At 49.9% G+C, this 20,236-nt stretch overlaps 8 protein-coding genes across 8 annotated transcripts; 4 read left to right on the top strand and 4 right to left on the bottom strand.

Moving 5' to 3' along the window:
• Positions 1–2,550: 2,550 nt before the first annotated feature.
• Positions 2,551–4,961, top strand: TRV_07449 (uncharacterized protein; the record flags this gene model as incomplete). The annotated part of the gene is made up of 2 exons (XM_003018502.1): positions 2,551–4,026; positions 4,086–4,961. 2 exons carry the CDS (start codon positions 2,551–2,553, stop codon positions 4,959–4,961), a joined length of 2,352 nt encoding a protein of 783 aa, XP_003018548.1.
• Positions 4,962–5,930: 969 nt separating this feature from the next.
• On the top strand, positions 5,931–9,491 carry TRV_07448 (uncharacterized protein; the record flags this gene model as incomplete). The annotated part of the gene is made up of 1 exon (XM_003018501.1): positions 5,931–9,491. One exon carries the CDS (start codon positions 5,931–5,933, stop codon positions 9,489–9,491), a length of 3,561 nt encoding a protein of 1,186 aa, XP_003018547.1.
• Positions 9,492–9,918: 427 nt separating this feature from the next.
• TRV_07447 (uncharacterized protein) lies at positions 9,919–10,780 on the bottom strand (the record flags this gene model as incomplete). Its single annotated transcript, XM_003018500.1, has 3 exons — positions 9,919–10,035; positions 10,150–10,674; positions 10,739–10,780. The coding sequence occupies 3 exons, from the start codon at positions 10,778–10,780 to the stop codon at positions 9,919–9,921; spliced, it is 684 nt and encodes a 227-aa protein (XP_003018546.1).
• A 1,164-nt stretch (positions 10,781–11,944) lies between these two features.
• On the bottom strand, positions 11,945–13,197 carry TRV_07446 (uncharacterized protein; the record flags this gene model as incomplete). Its single annotated transcript, XM_003018499.1, has 3 exons — positions 11,945–12,144; positions 12,219–12,739; positions 12,848–13,197. 3 exons carry the CDS (start codon positions 13,195–13,197, stop codon positions 11,945–11,947), a joined length of 1,071 nt encoding a protein of 356 aa, XP_003018545.1.
• Positions 13,198–13,742: 545 nt separating this feature from the next.
• TRV_07445 (uncharacterized protein) lies at positions 13,743–14,471 on the bottom strand (the record flags this gene model as incomplete). The annotated part of the gene is made up of 3 exons (XM_003018498.1): positions 13,743–13,914; positions 13,988–14,385; positions 14,445–14,471. The coding sequence occupies 3 exons, from the start codon at positions 14,469–14,471 to the stop codon at positions 13,743–13,745; spliced, it is 597 nt and encodes a 198-aa protein (XP_003018544.1).
• Positions 14,472–14,960: 489 nt separating this feature from the next.
• TRV_07444 (uncharacterized protein) lies at positions 14,961–15,448 on the top strand (the record flags this gene model as incomplete). The annotated part of the gene is made up of 2 exons (XM_003018497.1): positions 14,961–15,092; positions 15,119–15,448. 2 exons carry the CDS (start codon positions 14,961–14,963, stop codon positions 15,446–15,448), a joined length of 462 nt encoding a protein of 153 aa, XP_003018543.1.
• A 1,017-nt stretch (positions 15,449–16,465) lies between these two features.
• TRV_07443 (RING finger domain protein, putative) lies at positions 16,466–18,031 on the top strand (the record flags this gene model as incomplete). Its single annotated transcript, XM_003018496.1, has 3 exons — positions 16,466–16,475; positions 16,657–17,233; positions 17,305–18,031. The coding sequence occupies 3 exons, from the start codon at positions 16,466–16,468 to the stop codon at positions 18,029–18,031; spliced, it is 1,314 nt and encodes a 437-aa protein (XP_003018542.1).
• Positions 18,032–18,550: 519 nt separating this feature from the next.
• Positions 18,551–20,039, bottom strand: TRV_07442 (uncharacterized protein; the record flags this gene model as incomplete). The annotated part of the gene is made up of 2 exons (XM_003018495.1): positions 18,551–19,313; positions 19,381–20,039. The coding sequence occupies 2 exons, from the start codon at positions 20,037–20,039 to the stop codon at positions 18,551–18,553; spliced, it is 1,422 nt and encodes a 473-aa protein (XP_003018541.1).
• Positions 20,040–20,236: the final 197 nt, after the last annotated feature.

Below are 20,236 nucleotides of genomic sequence, written 5' to 3'. Positions count from 1 at the left end.
GTAGTAATAAACGAAAGTTAACGAAACGGATAGAAGAGAAAAGAAAATAGTAGAAAATAAAAATAAAACCGAATATCTGACTGATTGATTCCGATGGGGAACGGGGGGACGGGGATCAGGAGAGCGGGCTGAGCCTTACTTATCTTATTATTATGACCTCTTGACAGGACGGAGGTGTTCATTGGCCTTCTTTTATTTGGACATCCTGGTACGGATACTACTAGCTAGTTGCTTCAACAGGGTGCTTGCCTGTAGAGATGTAGAATTGTAGGGCGTTTTGAAGGGATATAGAAGAGGTGTTCGGACTGATTCTGTACGCACGGTGGGAGATGGGATCCTGTACGGAGTAAGCGTGGTAGCATTGAAATTGGATCGTATATGGTGTTTCTAGTAAAATTACAGCGGAATCAACCTTGGAAAAGAGAGCTTGGGCAATTGCTCAGGCCACCAAGAGAATTGATAGTAGTAGCTGTGGCTGCAGTTGTCAATGCATTAATGCCTTGCAAGTAAACAATCTCAACACAAAAATAATATGCACTGGAATGAAGACAGTAGTGAGTCAAACCAAGCAATCAAAACCTGACTGACTGACTGATTGACTCGACTAGTTATGATCAATTGGTCGAGATGAATATGTCTTACCCTTGACAGGGAGAAGAAAGAAAAGCGGGACAGGCAGGAGATCACGATTTGATAGACGGAGAAGAAGAAGCAAAACGGTTTGATGGTTCGCTCATTCAACAAGTGAAAAGAAAAAAAAAGAGAGAGATAGAAGGGGTTCCCTTTCCAGCAGTTTCTTTGCTTGCATTGCAGTTGCAGGACATTGCATGAGAGCGACAGACGGGATGTACATACATGATGTATGTATGTACGGCGGAAACCATAATAATAATAAAGAGGCTGTCCATAAGCAGTTAGGGATGACTATCAGTAGAGAAAGAGAGAAGAGGCGTCCTTGTACGACTCTTCTCTGTACTCCAGAGGCTGCTCGGGCTGTTCCAAAATACGTCCAGCGAAAGGGCTCTCGGTCCCTTCTCCCCTTCCTCCCCCTCTAGAACATGCGAAAGAGACAAGAGACATATTCCTCTTTAGTTAAGGTCTCCAGTGGGGGCTTTGTTCGGGATGTTTTTTTTTTCTTCTCCCTTTTTCTTTTCTTTTCCGTCGAAATTGAAAAAGAGATAAGATTCCTATCTGATCGACGGTGATCTGTCTCTCTGATCCGGCTATTCCTAAATAGGAGAGCAGTGTACTGCAAGCCGCAGGGGGAAGATGCAGGTATATAAAAGCCAGAGTAGGGGACGGGAAGATGGTTTGTGGATCTGGGTTTATAGATTGAATGTGCTTGGTTATCTGAGGCTGTTGCATGGTGTGCTTACCGTGGTGCTTCCTTGTCCTCCATTGGTTGCGGTGGGCGCAGAGGTCGCATAGTTTACACTCTGACTGGCATTATGGTTGCTGTTCGAGGTTTCCGCGTTATCATACGCCCTATGACAGTTACAGTAGTCAGTATGTTTCAATATTAGGCTTATCTCGTCGGATAATTGGAATATAGTTGTATGGTGCTGCCAGCTTGATGGTGAGATGCCGGTCCTTATCGGCGAGTTTCTCCTATCGACATACCGTATATAAGAGGTCTGATCAGAGGCAGCGGAGGCCAAAGCAGACAGTCCCGTAGCCGAAGGAGCGTACTCCGCCGCCGATGTCTCCGGATACTCGGCTGTTGCTGTTGTCGTGGCAGGAAAGGAATTTGGAGGAGGAGCTGTTGAGCTGGAATTATGGTAGGCTGTCGAGGACTCCGAGGCCTCAAACTTCATGGACGACGATCCATCGCCTTCCTGAGGCGACGTGAAGGCCGGAACATCTCGAACTTGCGAGGATGAGGACCGTAGAGCCGGGTCAATGGCGGATGTCCCGAGGGACAGGGGAGCTACTGCGGACGCCGTGGTGAACGATGTATATTGAGGCACCGGAGGCCTCAATCGCGGCAGAGAAAGGGAAGAAAAGGAAGGATAAAGGTAATTCGGATTGGGAGCGAAAGAGAGAGATAGGAAATGGGATATGAATGGGCTTTTTTGATGGTGGTTGAAGATGGCTGGAAGACGATGCAGAGCAAGCTGGACAAGGAAGACCAAAAAGATAAAGCGAAGTCGCGATAAAAAAAAAGTTGTTATCAGGACCGATAAGTTGATTAGTCATGTATGTATTTAGTGTAGTCATGTGCATTATCAGATGACTAAGCAGATTATTATTAATCTGACGTAACTTTTTTCTTTTTTCATTTACTTTGTTGTTCAGATCAAAAAAAACTAAAAGGCGTTTAAAGGGGGAAAAGGCCAGGCAAACGGATTTTCATCTCGCTCTCTCTTCTATTCCTTGCGTTGAGTCGAAGGTAGTGGCATAGTCTGTGGGCTGTGCTTGAAAATAGACCGTTCCGACAGAATAAGCAATGTTTTAGACCGCTGGTTTGCTGCATCAGGCTCTCGAGTTTCAAATGCTGGACAAGCGCGCTCTCTGCCTAACTGATAACAACTTCTTTTGACCACCACAGCCATGGCGCCAAAACACCGTCCGGCGACTTCGGGCTATGCTCGTCTCTCCCAGGCAGATGCCCATGAGTATCTTGATGAGTCTGATGACGAAAACCAGCGCCCGTTCCCATCGATATCGTCGAACTCCGGACGATTCGCCCCAATCCAGACACATAGCCTCAGACATGACAGCTCAGATGTATATTACAAGCGCCATCATGGACGAAACCGGGCTCGCAGCAACTCCTCTGGAGTCGATATCAAGGCAATCAATATGCGGTTGGAGAAATGGGCTGAAGAAATTGCCTCAAAGTTCAAGATAAACCGAGTACACGGCAAGACCTCCGAAGAAGAAGAACTTGAAATACACCACTCCGTCTTCCAGCCCTTGGACGGCATCCGGCCAGTCACAGCAGCATCACTAGAATCCGCTGACCAAAATAACAGTGGCCGAATGACAAAGGCTGAGTTCGAGCAGGTCGTGGACAGTGTTAGGACAGCCATCGAGCTCGGTGTCCACCCAAAGATGATCTCGCAAGGTAGCTCCGGCAGTTACTTTGCGAGAAATGCTGAGGGGAAAGTCGTTGGAGTGTTTAAGCCAAAAGATGAGGAACCCTATGCCTCGCGAAACCCGAAATGGACTAAATGGATACATCGAAATCTGTTTCCATGCTGTTTCGGCCGTGCTTGTCTTATTCCCAACCTTTCCTATGTTTCGGAGGCTGCTGCATATGTCATTGACACTCAATTGCGAACACATCTCGTTCCTTACACGGATATCGTCTACCTTTCTTCAAAATCATTCCATTATGACTTTTGGGACCGACGGAAAGCTTGGTATGGCAGAAGACCTTTGCCTCCTAAAGTAGGAAGCTTCCAGGTCTTCTTGAAAGGCTTCAAAGATGCAAATGTATTCCTTAGAGAGCATCCTTGGCCTGATCAACCAACCACCGGTTTCCGTGCTGAAGATGCTCCTCGCAGGAAAAAAAGAGGATGGAACGATACCTGTACACCATCTGGTGCCCAGTCTGACGACGAGGATGGCGATGAAAACCGCCGGATGCTGGGAGCAAATACACCCCAGGACAATTCGGGCCATCATAAATTCCATTGGACTGAAAACCTGAAGCAGGGCTTCCGAGAAGAGCTTGAGAAGCTCGTTATTTTGGACTACATTATGAGAAATACAGACCGTGGCCTTGATAACTGGATGATTAAAATCAACTGGAACACCGAAGAAGTTTCAATTGTCTCGGACCCTATTCGTCTGAATGAAACTGACCATCTGGGTGACGACGAACCGACTCCGCCTGCCCGCCCTGTTTCTGTAAACTCGCAAGGTAAACCCTCGCGCACAGCCCCCTATCGACGCCAGGATGCTATGACAGCATCTAGTCGCGCTGGAACGCCATTGAATGCAGCAGAGCTGGCTCAGGCCACAATTTCAATCGGGGCCATCGATAACAGTTTATCTTGGCCCTGGAAACATCCTGATGCTGTAAGTGAACTTTACTTCCGCTTTTTTCTAATACATCCAGTTACTAACAGTGTAAATAGTGGCGCAGTTTTCCATTTGGTTGGCTCTTCCTCCCAGTTTCTCTTATTGGCCAACCGTTCTCTCAAAAAACTCGTGAACATTTCTTACCTCTTCTCACATCTACTGCTTGGTGGACGGAGACTCAAACCGCCCTGAGAGCTGTGTTTAGTCAGGACTCAGATTTCAAGGAAAGCATGTTTGCCCGACAAATCGCGGTCATGAAAGGCCAAGCCTGGAATGTTGTTGAGACCCTGAAGCAGCGGGATCATGGACCTCTTGAACTTACCCGAAGAACCCGAGTATGTGTTTGGGATGACCTAGTGAACATCCCTGTGGCGATTCCACTCCGTGCCCCATCAACCGATGCTAATATGCATCGGGCGAACGGGAGGAGCCAACTCCACGAGGAAATGGATATTGGAGCCGCCATTACCCCAGAGCCTAGCACGCATGGCCATCGGGATCTATTGAGCTTCGGGTCACCCACAAATGAACTACCTAACCCTAACCGCTTCGAGCTGTCCCGTGACCGGGCATCGATGGACTCCAATGCTGCAGACGGCATAGTGAGTCCTAGGTCGCTCGACGCTTCTCGCCTTCGAAACATTGAGAATTTCGAAGAAGGCGGCCGGAAGCTGGCCACAAGCTGGGCAGCCACCGCCCCTAGACAACACGCGCACCATTCCAGGCGCAGGTCGCACCTCGGCGGCCCCACACATAAGAAACGCAACTCTCTCTCCCAACGCCGAGACAGTGCGTTTGACTTCGGTGCTGACGACCTCGAGGGTGACCTTGGATATGCCGCCGCTGAGGAAATGGACGGCCACGAACGCAAGGTGATCGTCGAAAGACTTGAAACAGTCAAGAGCAAAAACCCCGTCTTCACCTGGTGGTGATCCCCTCGTCTTCTATTTAACGGTTTCTTTCTTCCATTCATTTTTTTTTCTGGCCTCTTTATCCTCTCTAACGCCCTTTTCCAGGAATGTATACATTTCTTGACCAGTTACCCCTTTCCCTCATATTCTATCAATATAATGGTTTTCCTTCTCCTGTCTATTTATATGCTATGTTTTCTTTTCACCGTTCACCCCTTCTACCTCTTATAAAAAGATCAAAATTGTTCTTTTCATGATACGTGCATGCGGAGTTTAGCGCTGTTGACTGTTGACTTGTGGCATAATTATACGCCTCTAATATGTGACCCATAATGTTCCCTTCGAAGTGTGTATTATTTCATTTTCATGGTGTTAACCATAGAAGCGACTCTTTTGGTTTCGTCGGATGGCCATCTCCTTTGACGCGCTTGAATGCGTTTTCCTTTTCTGCTGTACAATAATTTTATGGCATTTAGGATGTTTGTTTCTATTTTTATCTTGGCCTTCTTTTATTACATAATGTGTCACATGACCCGGGGAGGCGCTTGGTTTATCCGCGCTAGGCGCCCCAATCTTTTATCTTATCTTGCATGGAACTCGATCTTGGTGCGTCACTTTCACTTCCTTCAAGCCATATTAACTCGACATCGCTTTCAGCCTCGCCTTCATGCCTCCACTCGACTCACCGTGGGGGCAGAGCAAACGGAAAGACGCGTCTTGAGCGACCTCTTTGCTTGCTGTTTCACTTATCTTTCATCCCTCCAACTCGCCGCAACCTTCCTTCCAGGACGCAATCAGCCTATCTCTCTCTCTACGCAATATTACCTCTCACTCGATGGAACAACCTAGGCTGCAACCGAGTCCTTTTGGCAGTCACTTCACCAACAAGAGCCCTCAGTAGATTTTTATTCGCCGAGAATTTGCTCTTTCCTACATCCTCTTCCAACCACCCTCGAACTCACGCCGAGGTTTGAGATTCGACGCGCGACGATGAGCTACCCATCTGCAGCCCTCCTGCTGGACCCAAAGGCATATAAAAGGCAGAATACAACTGGTAATATTTCACCTCTCGTTCATAAACCCAAAACTGGCTGTGCAATGGATGGTGGTCAAGCAGTCAGAACTCGACACTTGAGCGAGCCACTCATTTCGCAGCCTGTTGCACCACTTTCGATTTCTCGGAAGCGACAAGCAATAGATGATTTTCATTTGTTCGGAACTTCAGATACTTACACATATCTCAAAGGCCGACCTACCACAGGGAATAATAACAAACCTCCTGATTCCCCGGGACTCTCTGCATCTGAAGCTCCCCCCGGAACATCATTTGACCCAAAGCTTCTCCTCCAGCCTCGACAATACAAATTCCCGACAAGACCTTTTCCGAATTCGAACCACTCTCAAGACTTGAACAGTTCAACCCGTAGCCGCAATGGCACCAAGACTCCTACAAACACGAACTCCAGTACGTCAGTGACGGGAAATTTGCCGCCAGAGTCAAACAAGGCACCGGCAGCAGCACACAGCAATATGATTGAGGACATATATGGGGTTGAAAGACGGGAGAACCAGCCACAAAAACGAGTCAAAGTCGATAAAGGGCCTTCCACAGGCACTAACGGTGGGCCAGATGCAAGATTCTCGGGTACTAGCAGCTCGGCTCTTGGAAGCTACATGAAAGAAAAGCTGGATGATAGTGGAGCTACTGTCACTGCAAACAACCCAATTGACCTTACTGCAGGTATGTCTGGAGTATTCACTTACGGCGAGACGAAGATAAATGAATTGACAATAATCTTAGAAAAAGACGATAGGAACGATGACGATGTCATTTTTGTTGCCAATAAGGAGAAAGGCGCCGAAGAAGTGTGCTACGGGAAGATTGAGGGCGCAACAGTACACGCGCATATGATCCCAGCCCTTCCCAAATCTGCGTTTGGTGCGACCGCATCAAGTTGGCCGTCTATACGCTGTCAATTGGTCCGGACGAGAAGTCACAATATAACGATTGACGTCCGCGATGTGGCTGGAAATTCGTTTGGAGTTTTAGATAAACATGTTTCTGTGGCTTTGGCGCCTCTACTTGATATGACATTTGATTTGAGAACCCAAGCCCGTCTTGATGCACGCCGGAGACAGCCAGATGAGCAGCCTGGCCAGGCCTGCTCTGAAATATTCCGCATCTCGATCAATCTATATGGCCCGAGACGGATTGCTGATACCATCGGCCGTGTTTTAAGCCAGAAGAATATTTGGCTCGGGATACCCAATTCAGTTGAGGCTGGCATTGCGACTTACAACCCTCATGCTGAAAGGCGTCGATTAATGGCAGCTGCATCACAGCAACAACAACCTCAGCAAACGCCCAGATATGCTGTTCAATCCGAAGTCCGCACGGCAGAAGAAATTAGCAGTGCCGTTACGAAAATGTTTGACCAGCTCCAAAGTGCCCAGAATCTCCCTGAAATGGAAACCCCTGACTTACTAGAGACTCAACTGCTTCCACATCAAAAACAGGCCCTCGGGTTTATGATGGAAAAAGAGAAACCACGCAAAATAAGCACAAACGAAGCAGAAAACAACTCACTCTGGAGAGTTGAACAAAAGGGAAATGGACGAGTTTATCGTGAGATCATCAGTGGCGTAACTCTTGCAGTAGAACCTCCACAGGTCCTAGGTGGTCTACTGGCAGATATGATGGGACTGGGCAAGACTTTAAGCATTTTATCCCTCGTATGCTCGTCTCTGTCGGATGCTACGGCCTGGGCATGTGAAAAGCCTGCAGACCCGTCCTTGATAAACGCAAAAACTACGCTCTTGGTATCTCCCCTCAGTGCTGTCGGGAATTGGGTAAGCCAGATTAAAGAGCACATCAAGGACGGTGCTCTTTCATACTATGTTTTCCATGGACCGAATCGAACAGAAGACCCGAAGGAACTAGCACGGTATGACATTGTCATCACTACATACACAACTATTTTAAGTGATGTGTCCGGTAAAAGCTCCAAGAGAGGTACGAGCCCGCTTGTGCGAATGAACATGTTCCGCATTGTTCTTGATGAAGCGCATATTATTCGAGAGCAGAACGCGGCTCAAAGTCAAGCTATATTCCAACTCAACGCGCAACGGCGATGGTCTGTCACCGGAACTCCGATCCAGAACAGACTTGAAGACCTGGGAGCGGTGCTGAAGTTCCTGAGGCTATCACCTTATGATGAACGAGGCCGATTTGCAGCGCATATAGTTTCACCTTTCAAAACCGAGAATCCCAACGCCATCACCAACCTGCGTGTGCTGGTTGATTCATTTACTCTTCGTAGAGTAAAGGACCGTATCAATTTGCCTGCTCGACATGACAAGACCGTGATGCTTACTTTCACTGAGCAAGAGAGGAGACTCCACGATTTCTTCAAGAAGGAATCTAATGTCATGATGAATGTTGTTGCTTCAGAAACCCGCGGAAAGGCGACTGGTAAAATGTACCATATTGTCTTGAAGGCCATGATGGTACTCCGGCAAATCTGCGCTCATGGCAAGGAACTATTGGACAAGGAAGATCGGGAACGTTTCCGAGGACTTACTGCAAACGACGCCATTGATATTGAGGAGTTGGATGACGACCATTCTACCACAGCTGCTAGTAGAAAGGCGTATGAGATGCTGTCGTTGATGAAGGAGTCATCAGCTGATACCTGTGCTCGTTGTTCAAACTACATTACCTTGCAGTCCGACGACAGTCCCGGTCCCTGTGATAAAAACGCCATGGTAGCAGCCATTCTGCCCTGCTACGATATTTTGTGTGCCGAGTGCTTTGTCCCCATTGCACCTAGACTGGATGAACTAGCTGGCAAACCCGTACAGGTATCTTGCAGCTTTTGCAACTCCGTGATAGCTCCGGCTTACTCTGTCATCACCACGGCAGGGTTCGAGGAATATCAAGCCTCGCTACTCGACAACAAAAAGAACCGCAAACAGACTAAAGAATTCGGGCTTTACGAAGGGCCTCACACAAAGACAAAAGCTCTGATTTCGCACCTTTTAGACACGGCTGAGGATAACAAGAAATCCTCCTGCCAACCACCGATCAAAAGTGTTATATTTTCTGCTTGGACATCGCATCTTGATTTGATAGAGATTGCTCTCGAGGAGAATGGGTTGACGGGCTATGCCCGTCTAGATGGCACCATGTCCCTGAAGCAACGAAATGCATCCATCGAAACCTTTTCGACAGACAATAATGTTACAATCCTTCTAGTAACCATTGGAGCTGGCGGAGTCGGACTCAACCTGACTGCAGGCTCGATGGTTTACATCATGGAACCACAGTACAATCCCGCGGCTATTGCCCAGGCGGTCGACCGTGTGCATCGAATTGGTCAGACGAGAGAAGTCACCACCATACAGTTCATAATGAACGATAGCATTGAAGAGAAGATCACTGAGCTGGCCAAGCGGAAGCAGAAACTTGCTGATATGAGCTTGAATAGAAAGATGGATAGACGCGAGCTTCAAAAGGAGAGGCTTGAGGAATACAGAAGCCTCTTCAAGTGAATGCCTGCTTTATCACACCAGTGCTTCATCCAATGCTGCTTCACCAGCTTTCTCACATTTCCTTTTTTTTCTCATATCTTTTTTTACACGGCCCCCTTTCGGGCTTAATGGCAGGATTTACGACTAAATGAAAAACAGCATAGGAGACTGGAGTTAGCTTGAGAATTGAATGGTTTTTATTTGGAGGAAATTTCCCCCGGCAGTGATGAAATCTGCTTTAATGTCTTCATAGTCTTACCCCCTTTCCCCCCAATCCCCCTTTACCCCTTTCGATACCCCCCCCCCCCTTACTTGTTATATGTTACCAGCACTTCATTTTCTGTTTAAATATTGAACTTTGCGCCTCTTTTTACAATGAACCAAGTTCCCTCTCTTCAAGTTGTCCCTTGATTACCAGGGACCATAATGAAATGCCGAGTAGCGGTCTTTATAATACCACACAGCAGCCATCGGATTCCCTTTGGCGATTCTTCAAATGCTCAGTTTCGCTGACAATATTGCCTGAAAAGGGCCATTTGGTTTTCATACATATACAGACAATTAGCTGTATAAATCACAGGGGTATCATAATATTAAAGAAATACATATCGGATCAAGGCATACCCGCTTCAAAGAATCTCCAAGCAGCGAAGGGTATGTATTATATCCCCCGACTAACAGCTTCCAGCAGCCCATCAACCCTTTCTGCGAGTTTCTTCATCTGCTTTCGTTTCCGTCTGCGTATCCTTTCCGCCTCCCGTAACTCATCTGCAAGCTGCCGTATCCTGGCTTCTTGCTCTGCCTCGCTACTCCCTATGCCGGGAAGTACGCTAATGAGATATTCGATCTGCTGCTCTTTTATAATCAAATCTCTAGCCAATTCTCTCTGTCGCTGGGCAAATGTATTCGGCGAGTCAGGCCGTGGTGGAAGATCCTTGTTTTGATCTTGTGCTCCTCCAGAGGCCTCTCCTCCTTGCTGCTGCTGCTGCTGTTGCTGCTGTTGCTGCTGGGGAGTCTGGTCTTTCTGGTCTTGTCCTTGCGCTTGCCCCGAAGCCGGCTGAGCGGCCGGAGTATTTGGCGGCGCGTTCTTTGGTATTTTCTTCAGCTGCGGGATTGCGGTTGGGACGTTTGGTGGAGGTATGGCAGGCGAGTGGTCATGGTAGGTAGTGAGATAGCAGAGCGTAGCGTAGAGCTGGGTCGCCAACTACATAGCAGCATTAGTATCTTGCCTCTTTGCATATAGCTAGCCAGGATAGTCCCTTTCGTACCTGATCAAGGCATGTTTGAAGCTGCGTGAGGATATCCGCCATGGTGCTCGAGCTCGCTGGGTGCAGTCGCAAGAGGCCTGTCGTCGCGCAACCAACCAGTAAACGGTTATAAACCGACCAGCGCAGTGGTTTCTGTGTATTCAAGCTCGAGAAAGAGGCAGCGCAGTGGTGGCAGCAGTTGTCGAGTGGCTATTCGTGTTGAGCGGCGCTGCGTGAAGGAAAAGCGAAGAAAGAGAGAGAGAGAGCGCGAAAGATAAGAAGGCAAAAAAAAGCTTCAACCAAACAAAGCTTCAGCAACCGCAAACACGCCATGCTCTGCGCAAGAACAGCTCCACGATGCTACGGAACACACATCTACGGCTTAAAGGCACTATACCCGAGGCCGTTTTCGACTGAGAAGCCTTCACTGCCTGTGCCGCCAGCTTCTCCGACCTCGCAGCACAATGACCTGCGCTCGTTCCTGGACTACGCGGAGAGAACCTCGCTCTCGCGACAGAGCACAACCTACGTGGGGACGCTGTACGAGTATACGGTGCAGCAGAGCCTGAAGAGACACTGCATCGACCTCACTCGCATCGGGGGCCGTGCAGACTGCGGCATTGATCTTGTTGGGACCTGGTCTTTGCCGCCGTTGAGGTCGACGTCGACAGCTGCTCAGCCGCTACGAATACTGGTGCAGTGCAAGGCCGTCAAGACAAAGGTCGGGCCGAATCTGATACGGGAGCTTGAGGGGACGTTTTCTGGAGCACCTGTGGGCTGGAGGGGGGAGGGGATACTGGGGATGTTGGTTAGTACGCGGGAGGCTACAAAGGGTGTTCGAGACGCGCTGGTCAAGAGTCGATATCCGTTGATTTGGGCTCTGGCCGAGCTGGACGGATCCATGCGGCAGTTCCTATGGAACAGGAGGGCAGCTGAAGTTGGGCTGGAGGGTTTAGGGGTGCAGATCAGACACGGGGGAGAGACAGACCCTATGAAGAAGACTGTTGTCTTAACTTGGAACGGAGAGGAGATAGGGCCAGAGGTCGTGAATACGGGTTGATACAGTGTTGATTCGGCTATATACATCCACCAATGGGCCACGATGTCTCTGACGGGACTTCTGAATCCAACCACGGCTGACAGCAGTCCTATAGCTGGGATCCGTGGGGTCATGGCTACAGATAACTAGCTCAGCGAACAGCATACTCTACGCCTCAAATTCGGGCGTCATTGATTCCAGCCTGGCTTGGGCCATCCGTTCTCACCTCCGCCCTTCTCTGGCCAGCCATCCGGGACAGCTGCATAAGTAGGCAGGACATACTGCTTCTCACACTTGGCCGCCGTGCACTCCAGATTACACAGGCCAAACGTGAAGCAGTAGCATTCCCCGGCCGGCGGGCAGTATACCGGTTTCTTCTGCATGATCACTGTCAAACATAAGCCAGTTAGCATACGAGACCCGTTGAACAAAGCAGGACACAGGCGGAGAAAATATACATACTGTGCCACATGTACTCCATGATTCTCCCGCTGATATCGTCAGGCAGGTTGGTCTCGACAAGCCATTTCCGAATGCGCTCATAGTCCGCCTTAGGCCGCAGCATGACCTGTTCCCGTGTGGCAGCAAACTGGGACGAGCATGTCGCACCCACCTCTGCAGGCACTTCGGTACCGGGGAACAACGTCTTGAAGACAGCTGCAAAGGCGAGCTCGGTCTGCTGGCGAACGATGGGCCCTTCATCAACGGGCTTTAGCGGGTGCAGTTCCACGGGACAGCCTGGTATCCAGGTACATCTCAGTGGCGCATATCCCGTCTTGACCACTGCCTGAAGCTGTAGCTTGCTTATAACCGACGCACCGTCTGCGGGCGTAGAAGAAGTATAGTCGTTTAGCGCCATCTGCACCACCTGTCCGCCCAACCGGTCCATGGTCTGTACATACCGTATATTGGGTCGTCGTTGTGCCATTGGTACCGCCGTCCATGCATGAATATCATAAAGTCTGGCAGCGAGTCGTATCGATCTATGATATACCTGAGACAGTAAACAAACAAGCATCAGCCCGGTGTCTCGAGTTTTTTGACTACGACGGTAATTAATTATAAATAAAATAAAACGGCTTGAGGCTCACGTCAAATACACCATGGCCTCCCTCCCCTTGTTCACAGGCACCGAGAGGCCCGAATTGCTCGCAGCGTCACCGTCGGCAACGTAGATATTCGCCTTCCAGCCCGCCAGTTGCTCCTGTATCCACGCAGTGTCGTCGGCCTTGACGCTGGCGACGACCAGCTCCCTCGACGCCGTGGCTAGCTTGCCGGAGCCAGGTCTCTGTGGCTGCTGCTGCTGTGAGCTCGAGAGGCCATGGGTTCTGCTCGGTGGCTCTCTGAAGAAGAGGAAGTAGAGGGTGAAGACGGTGGTGATGGACACGAGGATGAACAGCTGGTTGATGCGCTGGGCCTGCCGCGGTCGATGGACAGGCATAGCTTGGTCTCGCTCGTCAGGCGGTCATTGAACTGCTCTATAGGTGTTTCAGCAGGCTGCGTCTCCTCATCGCCGCCGCCGGACGTTTGCTGGGTGCTGCTCGTTGGTTGTGCGCGGGTTGGGGTTGTTTCGCTGCAGATTTTGTGGCTTTCTTTTTGGATGATCTCCGGCTTGTGATGTCGACGACGGTGGGACAGGCAGCGATGCTAGGCAAAGATAATTGCTCCGGCAGAGGCGTGAATACACAGGTGAAATAGGAATCTGTGGCCTGTCGAGGCGTGTTCTCGAGAAGACACGCAGCTGGCGGTTGTCTCTGGTCTATATAGATCGATCGTATGTGGCTTGAACTCACGCGAGCAGGCAATAGTTAATAGAGTAAATAATAAATACTACAAAAGACAATACAAAAAATAGATAAATACAAAACAGCGCCAAAAAAAAAAATTCCTCCGTGGGTATCAAAACGAGGCCAACTCCGTCCGGGTCATATGTGTTTCGTGATTGCTGTGGGCTGATATCACATCCGGTCGTGCGAGGTCCCTGAACTACATGGCCTGCCAGAAGTAGTTCGCATAGAAGAACCGTGAGAACTTGGGGTCGATGTTGACGACGTGGACGTCTCCCTTTCGGCTGTTGCGGATGATAGCCTTGTTGTAGTTCCCTGCCTCGTCCGTGTCGACATCGATGCCCAGGGACCGGTATATCTTGAGCCGTAGTCTACCACCCAAACGGTCAGTATGCATTCCCGGAAGTCATTCAAAGCCAAAGACAGAAGAAGCAAGCCTCTTACATGGTAGCATCGTCGGCCTCGCGTTCTCGCCTGGCATGCTCGTCCCCCTCGAGGCCCTGCGCGTCCAGCTCCGCCAGCCGGGCCTTCAGCGACTCCAGCTGGGCCTCCAGCCGCTCGCTCTCGATCTCCAGCTCAGACGCAGCCTTTGCTATGCGGAACTTCTCGGTGTCCAGCTCGACGATGGACGCAGCATGGCGGGCGGGATCATGCGACTCGACGGTCTCCTTGTGCTGGGCGTTGAGCGTGCTGAGCTGCCGCGAGAGCTTCCGCAGCGAGTTCTCGACCTCCTGGAAGCGCAGCTCCCGCGACTGCTGCAGAGACGAGAGCGAGTCGTTGATCCGAGCCAGCGCAAGCTTGTCCGGCTGGATGTTGAAGTTGGTTATTGTATGGTGGATGAGCTGTAGAGAAACCGTCAGCCACGCGCACATCGGCCGTAGAATCCATCCAGGAGCCTTACAGTAGCGGGATCCTCCTCCAGCAGCATCGTGAGCGGCGTTTTAGACGTCTTTTCACTGTTATACTGCTGTCAATCGCGTCTTGTTGTCTGCGTCCCGCCGGCGTTGTGATGTTGATGCTGATGTTGACGTCGATGTTGACGTTTTCGGTTGTTGCAGCAACTTCAGCTATTTTTTTCTTCCTCCCCGCAAGCCGGAAAGACGCCACGGACAACACTCAACGCCAGCACCAGCACCGGCTCCGGCTTCTTCGACGACGGCATCTAGAGCGAGAGACCTCTGACTTGCGGTGTTTGCCTCTTGCGCAGAGACGCTTTTTTCCACGCAGAAACAGGCCCGATGATGGCTTCGCTACCTTGTACGTGGCTATGCAGACCTCCAGGCTCCCGCATTCCAGCAGCTTGCTAACCCAGGTTTGCCCTATATAAAGACGCCGCGGACGCTGAAAGGTCAGTAAGACAAGCCTCTACACGCTGCCAGTTGTGTGAGCAGACCAGCAGACTGACAGATAACCCGCCATGGACAGTCCTCTCAAGCCCGCAGAGCTGCAGGTCCTGCGCGCCCAGTACGAGAAAGAGGGCGAATACGTCGGCGTCCAGACCAAGTTCAACTACGCCTGGGTGTGTTCTCTCTCTCTCTCGCTGCCCGTTGTAGGTCCCAGCTAACGTCTGTACAGGGCCTGATAAAATCGAATTCCCGGCCGGAGCAGCAGGAGGGCACCCGGCTGCTGTCTGAGATCTTCCGCACCGCCCCCGAGCGTCGACGAGAGTGCCTCTACTACCTCGCCCTCGGCAACTTCAAGCTGGGCAACTACGGAGAGGCTCGCCGGTACAACGACCTCCTGCTCGAGCACGAGCCGAACAACATGCAGTCGGCCAGCCTGCGCACCCTGATCGATGACAAGGTCGCCAAAGAGGGCCTCATGGGTGCCGCCATCATCGGCGGTGTCGCCGTCGCTGCGGGCTTGATCGGCGGCCTCATCATGAGAGGAGCCAGAAAGCGATGAACATAGATACTTTATGACGGTCTCTTTTTTACATTTCTTTGGTGCTTTCATGGCCTTCTTTCTTTTTTTTGTACTATCTCGACTACAGCTACTTTTATCCTCGGATGTACTTTTGTTTTTGTTGGCAGGCATTCGGAAGGGCGTTCTGTTGGCTTTTTGAAGACCCAGTCTCTCCTCATGGTACACAGCGCTTAATGAAGACTTCATTCACCTTTTTTTTGACTTGACTTCCGGCCTTCTTTCAGGCCTTTTTTTTCTATTATATTTGATATCAATCAGAATTTTGATATCTTCATCTTCTTGCAGTGAAAGTCTGCTGACTAAGCAACGACGTCATCTTCTTTTCTTTCTGCGCCGGAAGAAAAAAGAACAAACAAGCAAACGCAAAGGAAAAGGCAGAGCAAAGCGAAGAGACGCAGAAACGAAAGCAGAGAAAAAAAGCAGAGAAAGCAGAGAAAGAGGGTGAAAGAAGTGAAAGCAGCGGAGAGCAGAAGACGCAGCAGAAGCGAGACGAAGCTTCGCGAACCTCCGAAGACCCTCGGCCTGCATCGACTGATCGATCACTGGGCCAGCCCAAGCCCCCGTCGTCATCGCCGGCCGTTTGTCCTTTTGCGCATCACCAAACTTGTTCCTCTGGCCACCGACAGCCCTCCGGATACGCTCAGCCACCCGAGCAGAGGCTCCCTGCTTTTCCGTCCACGCTGTTGACAGCTCGATCTCCCTGCTCGCTGGCCCCGATAGACACCCTGTTGCATCCTCCCCCGCGAGCAAACCCGCATTCATTTTCGCTATAAATACGAAATTCTAGAACCACCCAGCGTTCGTGGGGCCGCTTCACTCTATAATACCGCATGCTGCCCCGCTGACGGTCACTCACATCCATCTTCCGGTCCTCCATTTCCTTCTAACGGTTGGAGCGTTCAGTCTATACTGAATTTATTTCAAGCTTGAAAAAGGGGGCTGGCTCCCGCCTTTTTTACCGCCTCGGTGCCCACCAGTTCATCGCTCTCAGCAACCATGGCTGATCGTGTGCCGGGAGATCGAATCTTCTGCCATGAGTGTGAGCATGTGTGGCCCCGGGAATCCCATGGACTGACCTGTCCGCGCTGTCAATCAGAGTTTGTTGAAATAGTAAGCATATCTACTCTTTTTTTTTCCCTTTCAGCCATGTCGATAAAAAAAAAAAAAGGCTTCTCTGTATTGATCAGCTCACGCTAACAATAACATCCAGCTTGATGAAAATCAGACTATTCATGAAACCATACATGGAAACAACCAGGATGCCGATAATACAGGCAACAATACTCCTGGAGGTCAACAACAGCAGTCCCCTCGTAATGCATCCGCCGAAGCCGATGGTGCTATGCAGGTAGATAGCCACCCTATCTTTGATACATTCAACTCTTTCAACTCACCCAGGCGCGTTACCCGCCATCACTACCAATCCCCAGACGGTAGCTTCCAGTTTACGAGCACTACTATCAGATCTCCCGATGGCAGAGGTATTGGCGGAGGCATCAGAATGGGAATGGCCACCGGCCCCGCAGCTGGAGAGGACGCCCTCGGACCCTTGTTTCGCACCTTCAATACAATATTGCGGGGGATAGCCGAAACACAGCCCAACAGAGGAGGAATACCACCGGGCTATGGCACCCAGAGTCCAAGTAATGACCAAGCAAATAATTATCGGGACTCCAACCCCCCAGAGATCTTAGGCGGAGGTTTATATCCGCGAGACGCAGATCGTGCACAGCGCAATGCGGAACCAGTACTAAACATTAACGAGTAAGTCCATCCAGACTCTCTTGTACCATACCTCTCAAGAGCGACCCAACCTAACTATTATTTCTCTCCAGTATTCTGGCCATTATGCATGGCGCTGCCAATCCAAACTACCGAGGAGGAGGGATGCCCATCTTACACCCCATTGCCGCTCTCTCCCAAGCTTTAGGGATGCAACACCACGGTGACGCCGTCTATTCTCAAGAAGAGCTCGACCGCGTGATCTCTCAACTGGTAGACCAGAACATAAATGGAAATGCTCCTCCACCAGCATCCGCAGACGCCATCCGATCTCTCCCAAAGGTCAAAGTCGACAAATCCATGCTAGGCAGCGAGAACAAGGCCGAATGCTCCATCTGTATGGATAACGTCGAATTGGACACAGAAGTCTCTATGTTACCCTGCAAACACTGGTTTCATGAGTCCTGTATCACCGCTTGGTTAAACGAACATGACACATGCCCGCACTGCCGACAGGGAATCATGGCAACCTACCAACAGACTCACGGAGGATCCCAGCAACAACAACAGCAACAACAACAGCAGCAGCAGCAGGGTCAGAATACACAAGGTTCTACAAATGGATCTATTGGAAGTTCCAGCAACCCCATTGTTATCCCCTCAGGCTCTGCACAGGGTCAATCATCTAGCACGTCAGATATGTCTCAAAGAGTTGACCGGCCTAGCCGATCTTTGTTAGATCCACCTGGTGCGCCACCTCAAAGATCTAACTCAGATAACAACTCTGGCGGTGGTTTAGCCGGGTGGATGAGATACCATTTTGGAGGAGGCACTTCCTGATAACCCCGGGGCAATTCAACATTCCAACTCACATCTCTTTTTCTTTCCTTCCTCCCTTACTTCTTCCATATACTATTATACCCCAAGGATGACTTCATGAATTTCCCTTCGCACCTTTTTTTCCTTTTCATTTTTCAACGACATCACAAAATTCGGATTTGAGGGATGGGGGTTACGAGGCTTTTGATGATTTTCTTTAACTTTTTACTGGTTCTTGTTCGGATATTCTTATAGCTCTGGCATTCTCACCATCATGGGATGGAACTGGTGTTGTTCCCCTTTTACTTGTATCTCCTCATTGCTAATAGGTGTTTCCTTATACTCCAAAATCGTGTTTTTAACGAGCCAACACCTCGAAGAAAGCAAGTCTAATGAAAAATTCAGCTTTTACTCCTAATGATCTGTATAAACATTGTAACCAAATATTCAATATCTACCACATATATAACCGTCATTCTTTGTCGAAGTCTTTACCACCGCCTGAACCCCTAGACCTGAAATATAAAATAACCAACCACCCTATAGCTTCGGATTGATGTCCAGACTGGCCATACCACCCTGAATAGCTAGCTCTTCAAAGATTTTCTTGAACGCACTAGCCAGCCACTCAAAATCACTTACCTCAAGGTATACCTGGGCACTAAGCCTCGTCCAAATCGACCCAGCATGCACATAGCAAGGAGACATCGTACTATGCTTCAGTACCAGCCTCTGTTCCATCGCCCGGCACGTAGGCACCGCATCCGCCATTCGAACAACAGGCCATTCAGCCTTCACTAGCTTCCCCTGCGGCACATTCTGATCATCTACAAGCGTAATCGGCAACCGCACGTTAGCAAACGCGCATTTACGGAATTCACTTCTTTTCTCCTTTGTGACGTCCAGGTCGCCTCCTGAGGAGCAGAATTCACTAAGCACGTCTGTGCCCCAGATCCCGGCCACACGGTTCCCTGCCTCAAAGGCAAGGGTCTGGCAATACTGCATGATCTTCTCTTCGCCGCCGCATACTTCCTGGCGGTACTTGATAGCGTCAGGGACACAAAGGTAGGGCAAGTCGTCGTTTGTGCCGATGAATTCAAATTGTAGTTCGAAATCCGACTGGGTAAAGAAGGCGTCTATAGGTTTAGCGAAGGGTTCATCTTCCTCGCCCAACTCTGAGCCTGTCTTCATGATTCCTGGCACTGGCACGAATCCGTGGGAGGTTGGTATAGTTGTGCGGATGAGATGCTGGTTGCGTTGCGGGACGTAGAACACTGCGCATCCACGGGGGACGAAAAGCCATCTGCATACGAAATTAGCACACTGCTGCGTGAAATCTAGCTAGGGCTTGAAACCGTAGGTATACTTACTTGTGACAATTGCTGACGAAAAAGTCCGGATCCAACTTGCCCAGGTCAAGGGGTATTTGACCCACACCATGAGCACCGTCGATACAGCTCAGGATGCCTTCTTTCCTACACACCTCCGTGAGCTTCTCGAATGGCAGCCTTATTCCAGGACTGCTAACTATGGTATCAAAAACAGCGATCTTGACGTTCAATCCTTCACTGCGTGCCTTGGTTACGGTATCCATGAACCGCTGCACCAGTTTGTCATGGCTGATTGGAAACTCATATTTGACCTTACGGGCCCGAACAGGAGTCGTTTCCGCCAGTGAGGCAATCAGCTTCTCCACTGCACCGTACACGGTAGAGAAGTAGACTATGACATCACCTGGTTGGTAGACAAGGTTCCTCAGCACCGTATTCACGCCCGTGGTGGCATTCTTGACGAACACGGTAGAGTCGACGGGTGTGTTCAGCAGCGAGCCCAGGGCCTTGCGAGACTCAAGCAAGTAGAATGCCAGCTCGAAACGGAGGAATCGGTCTGGACTCGCTTCAAACTTGTCCTGGAGTTCGCGGAACTTGTTTAACACGGCAATGGGATATGTCCCGAACGAACCTGGGAGGTTTATGTCAGAATCGCCCAATTGAGCATACAAAGAGAGAGGTATCACTTTATTTACCATGGTTCAGGTTCCTGAAGGTCCGATCAATGGGGAAGTCCTGCAGTAGGGAATTGCCGAGTGCTTTGGGTTGATATGAGCCCATGTTGGTAACACTGCTTTCAGTAATATATATAGAAATAATCAGCTATATAGATCTGAGGAAGTAGTTATATAGTTGGATTGCCCTGTCAACTGCAATTAACGAGGCCTGTTGACCT

The sequence above is a fragment of the Trichophyton verrucosum genome, assembly GCF_000151505.1.
Source record: "Trichophyton verrucosum HKI 0517 chromosome Unknown contig01010_1.f1.exp, whole genome shotgun sequence".
NCBI lineage: Eukaryota > Fungi > Ascomycota > Eurotiomycetes > Onygenales > Arthrodermataceae > Trichophyton > Trichophyton verrucosum.
Note: the sequence above shows the minus strand (reverse complement) of the source record. Positions and strands in the feature narration are given on the sequence as shown.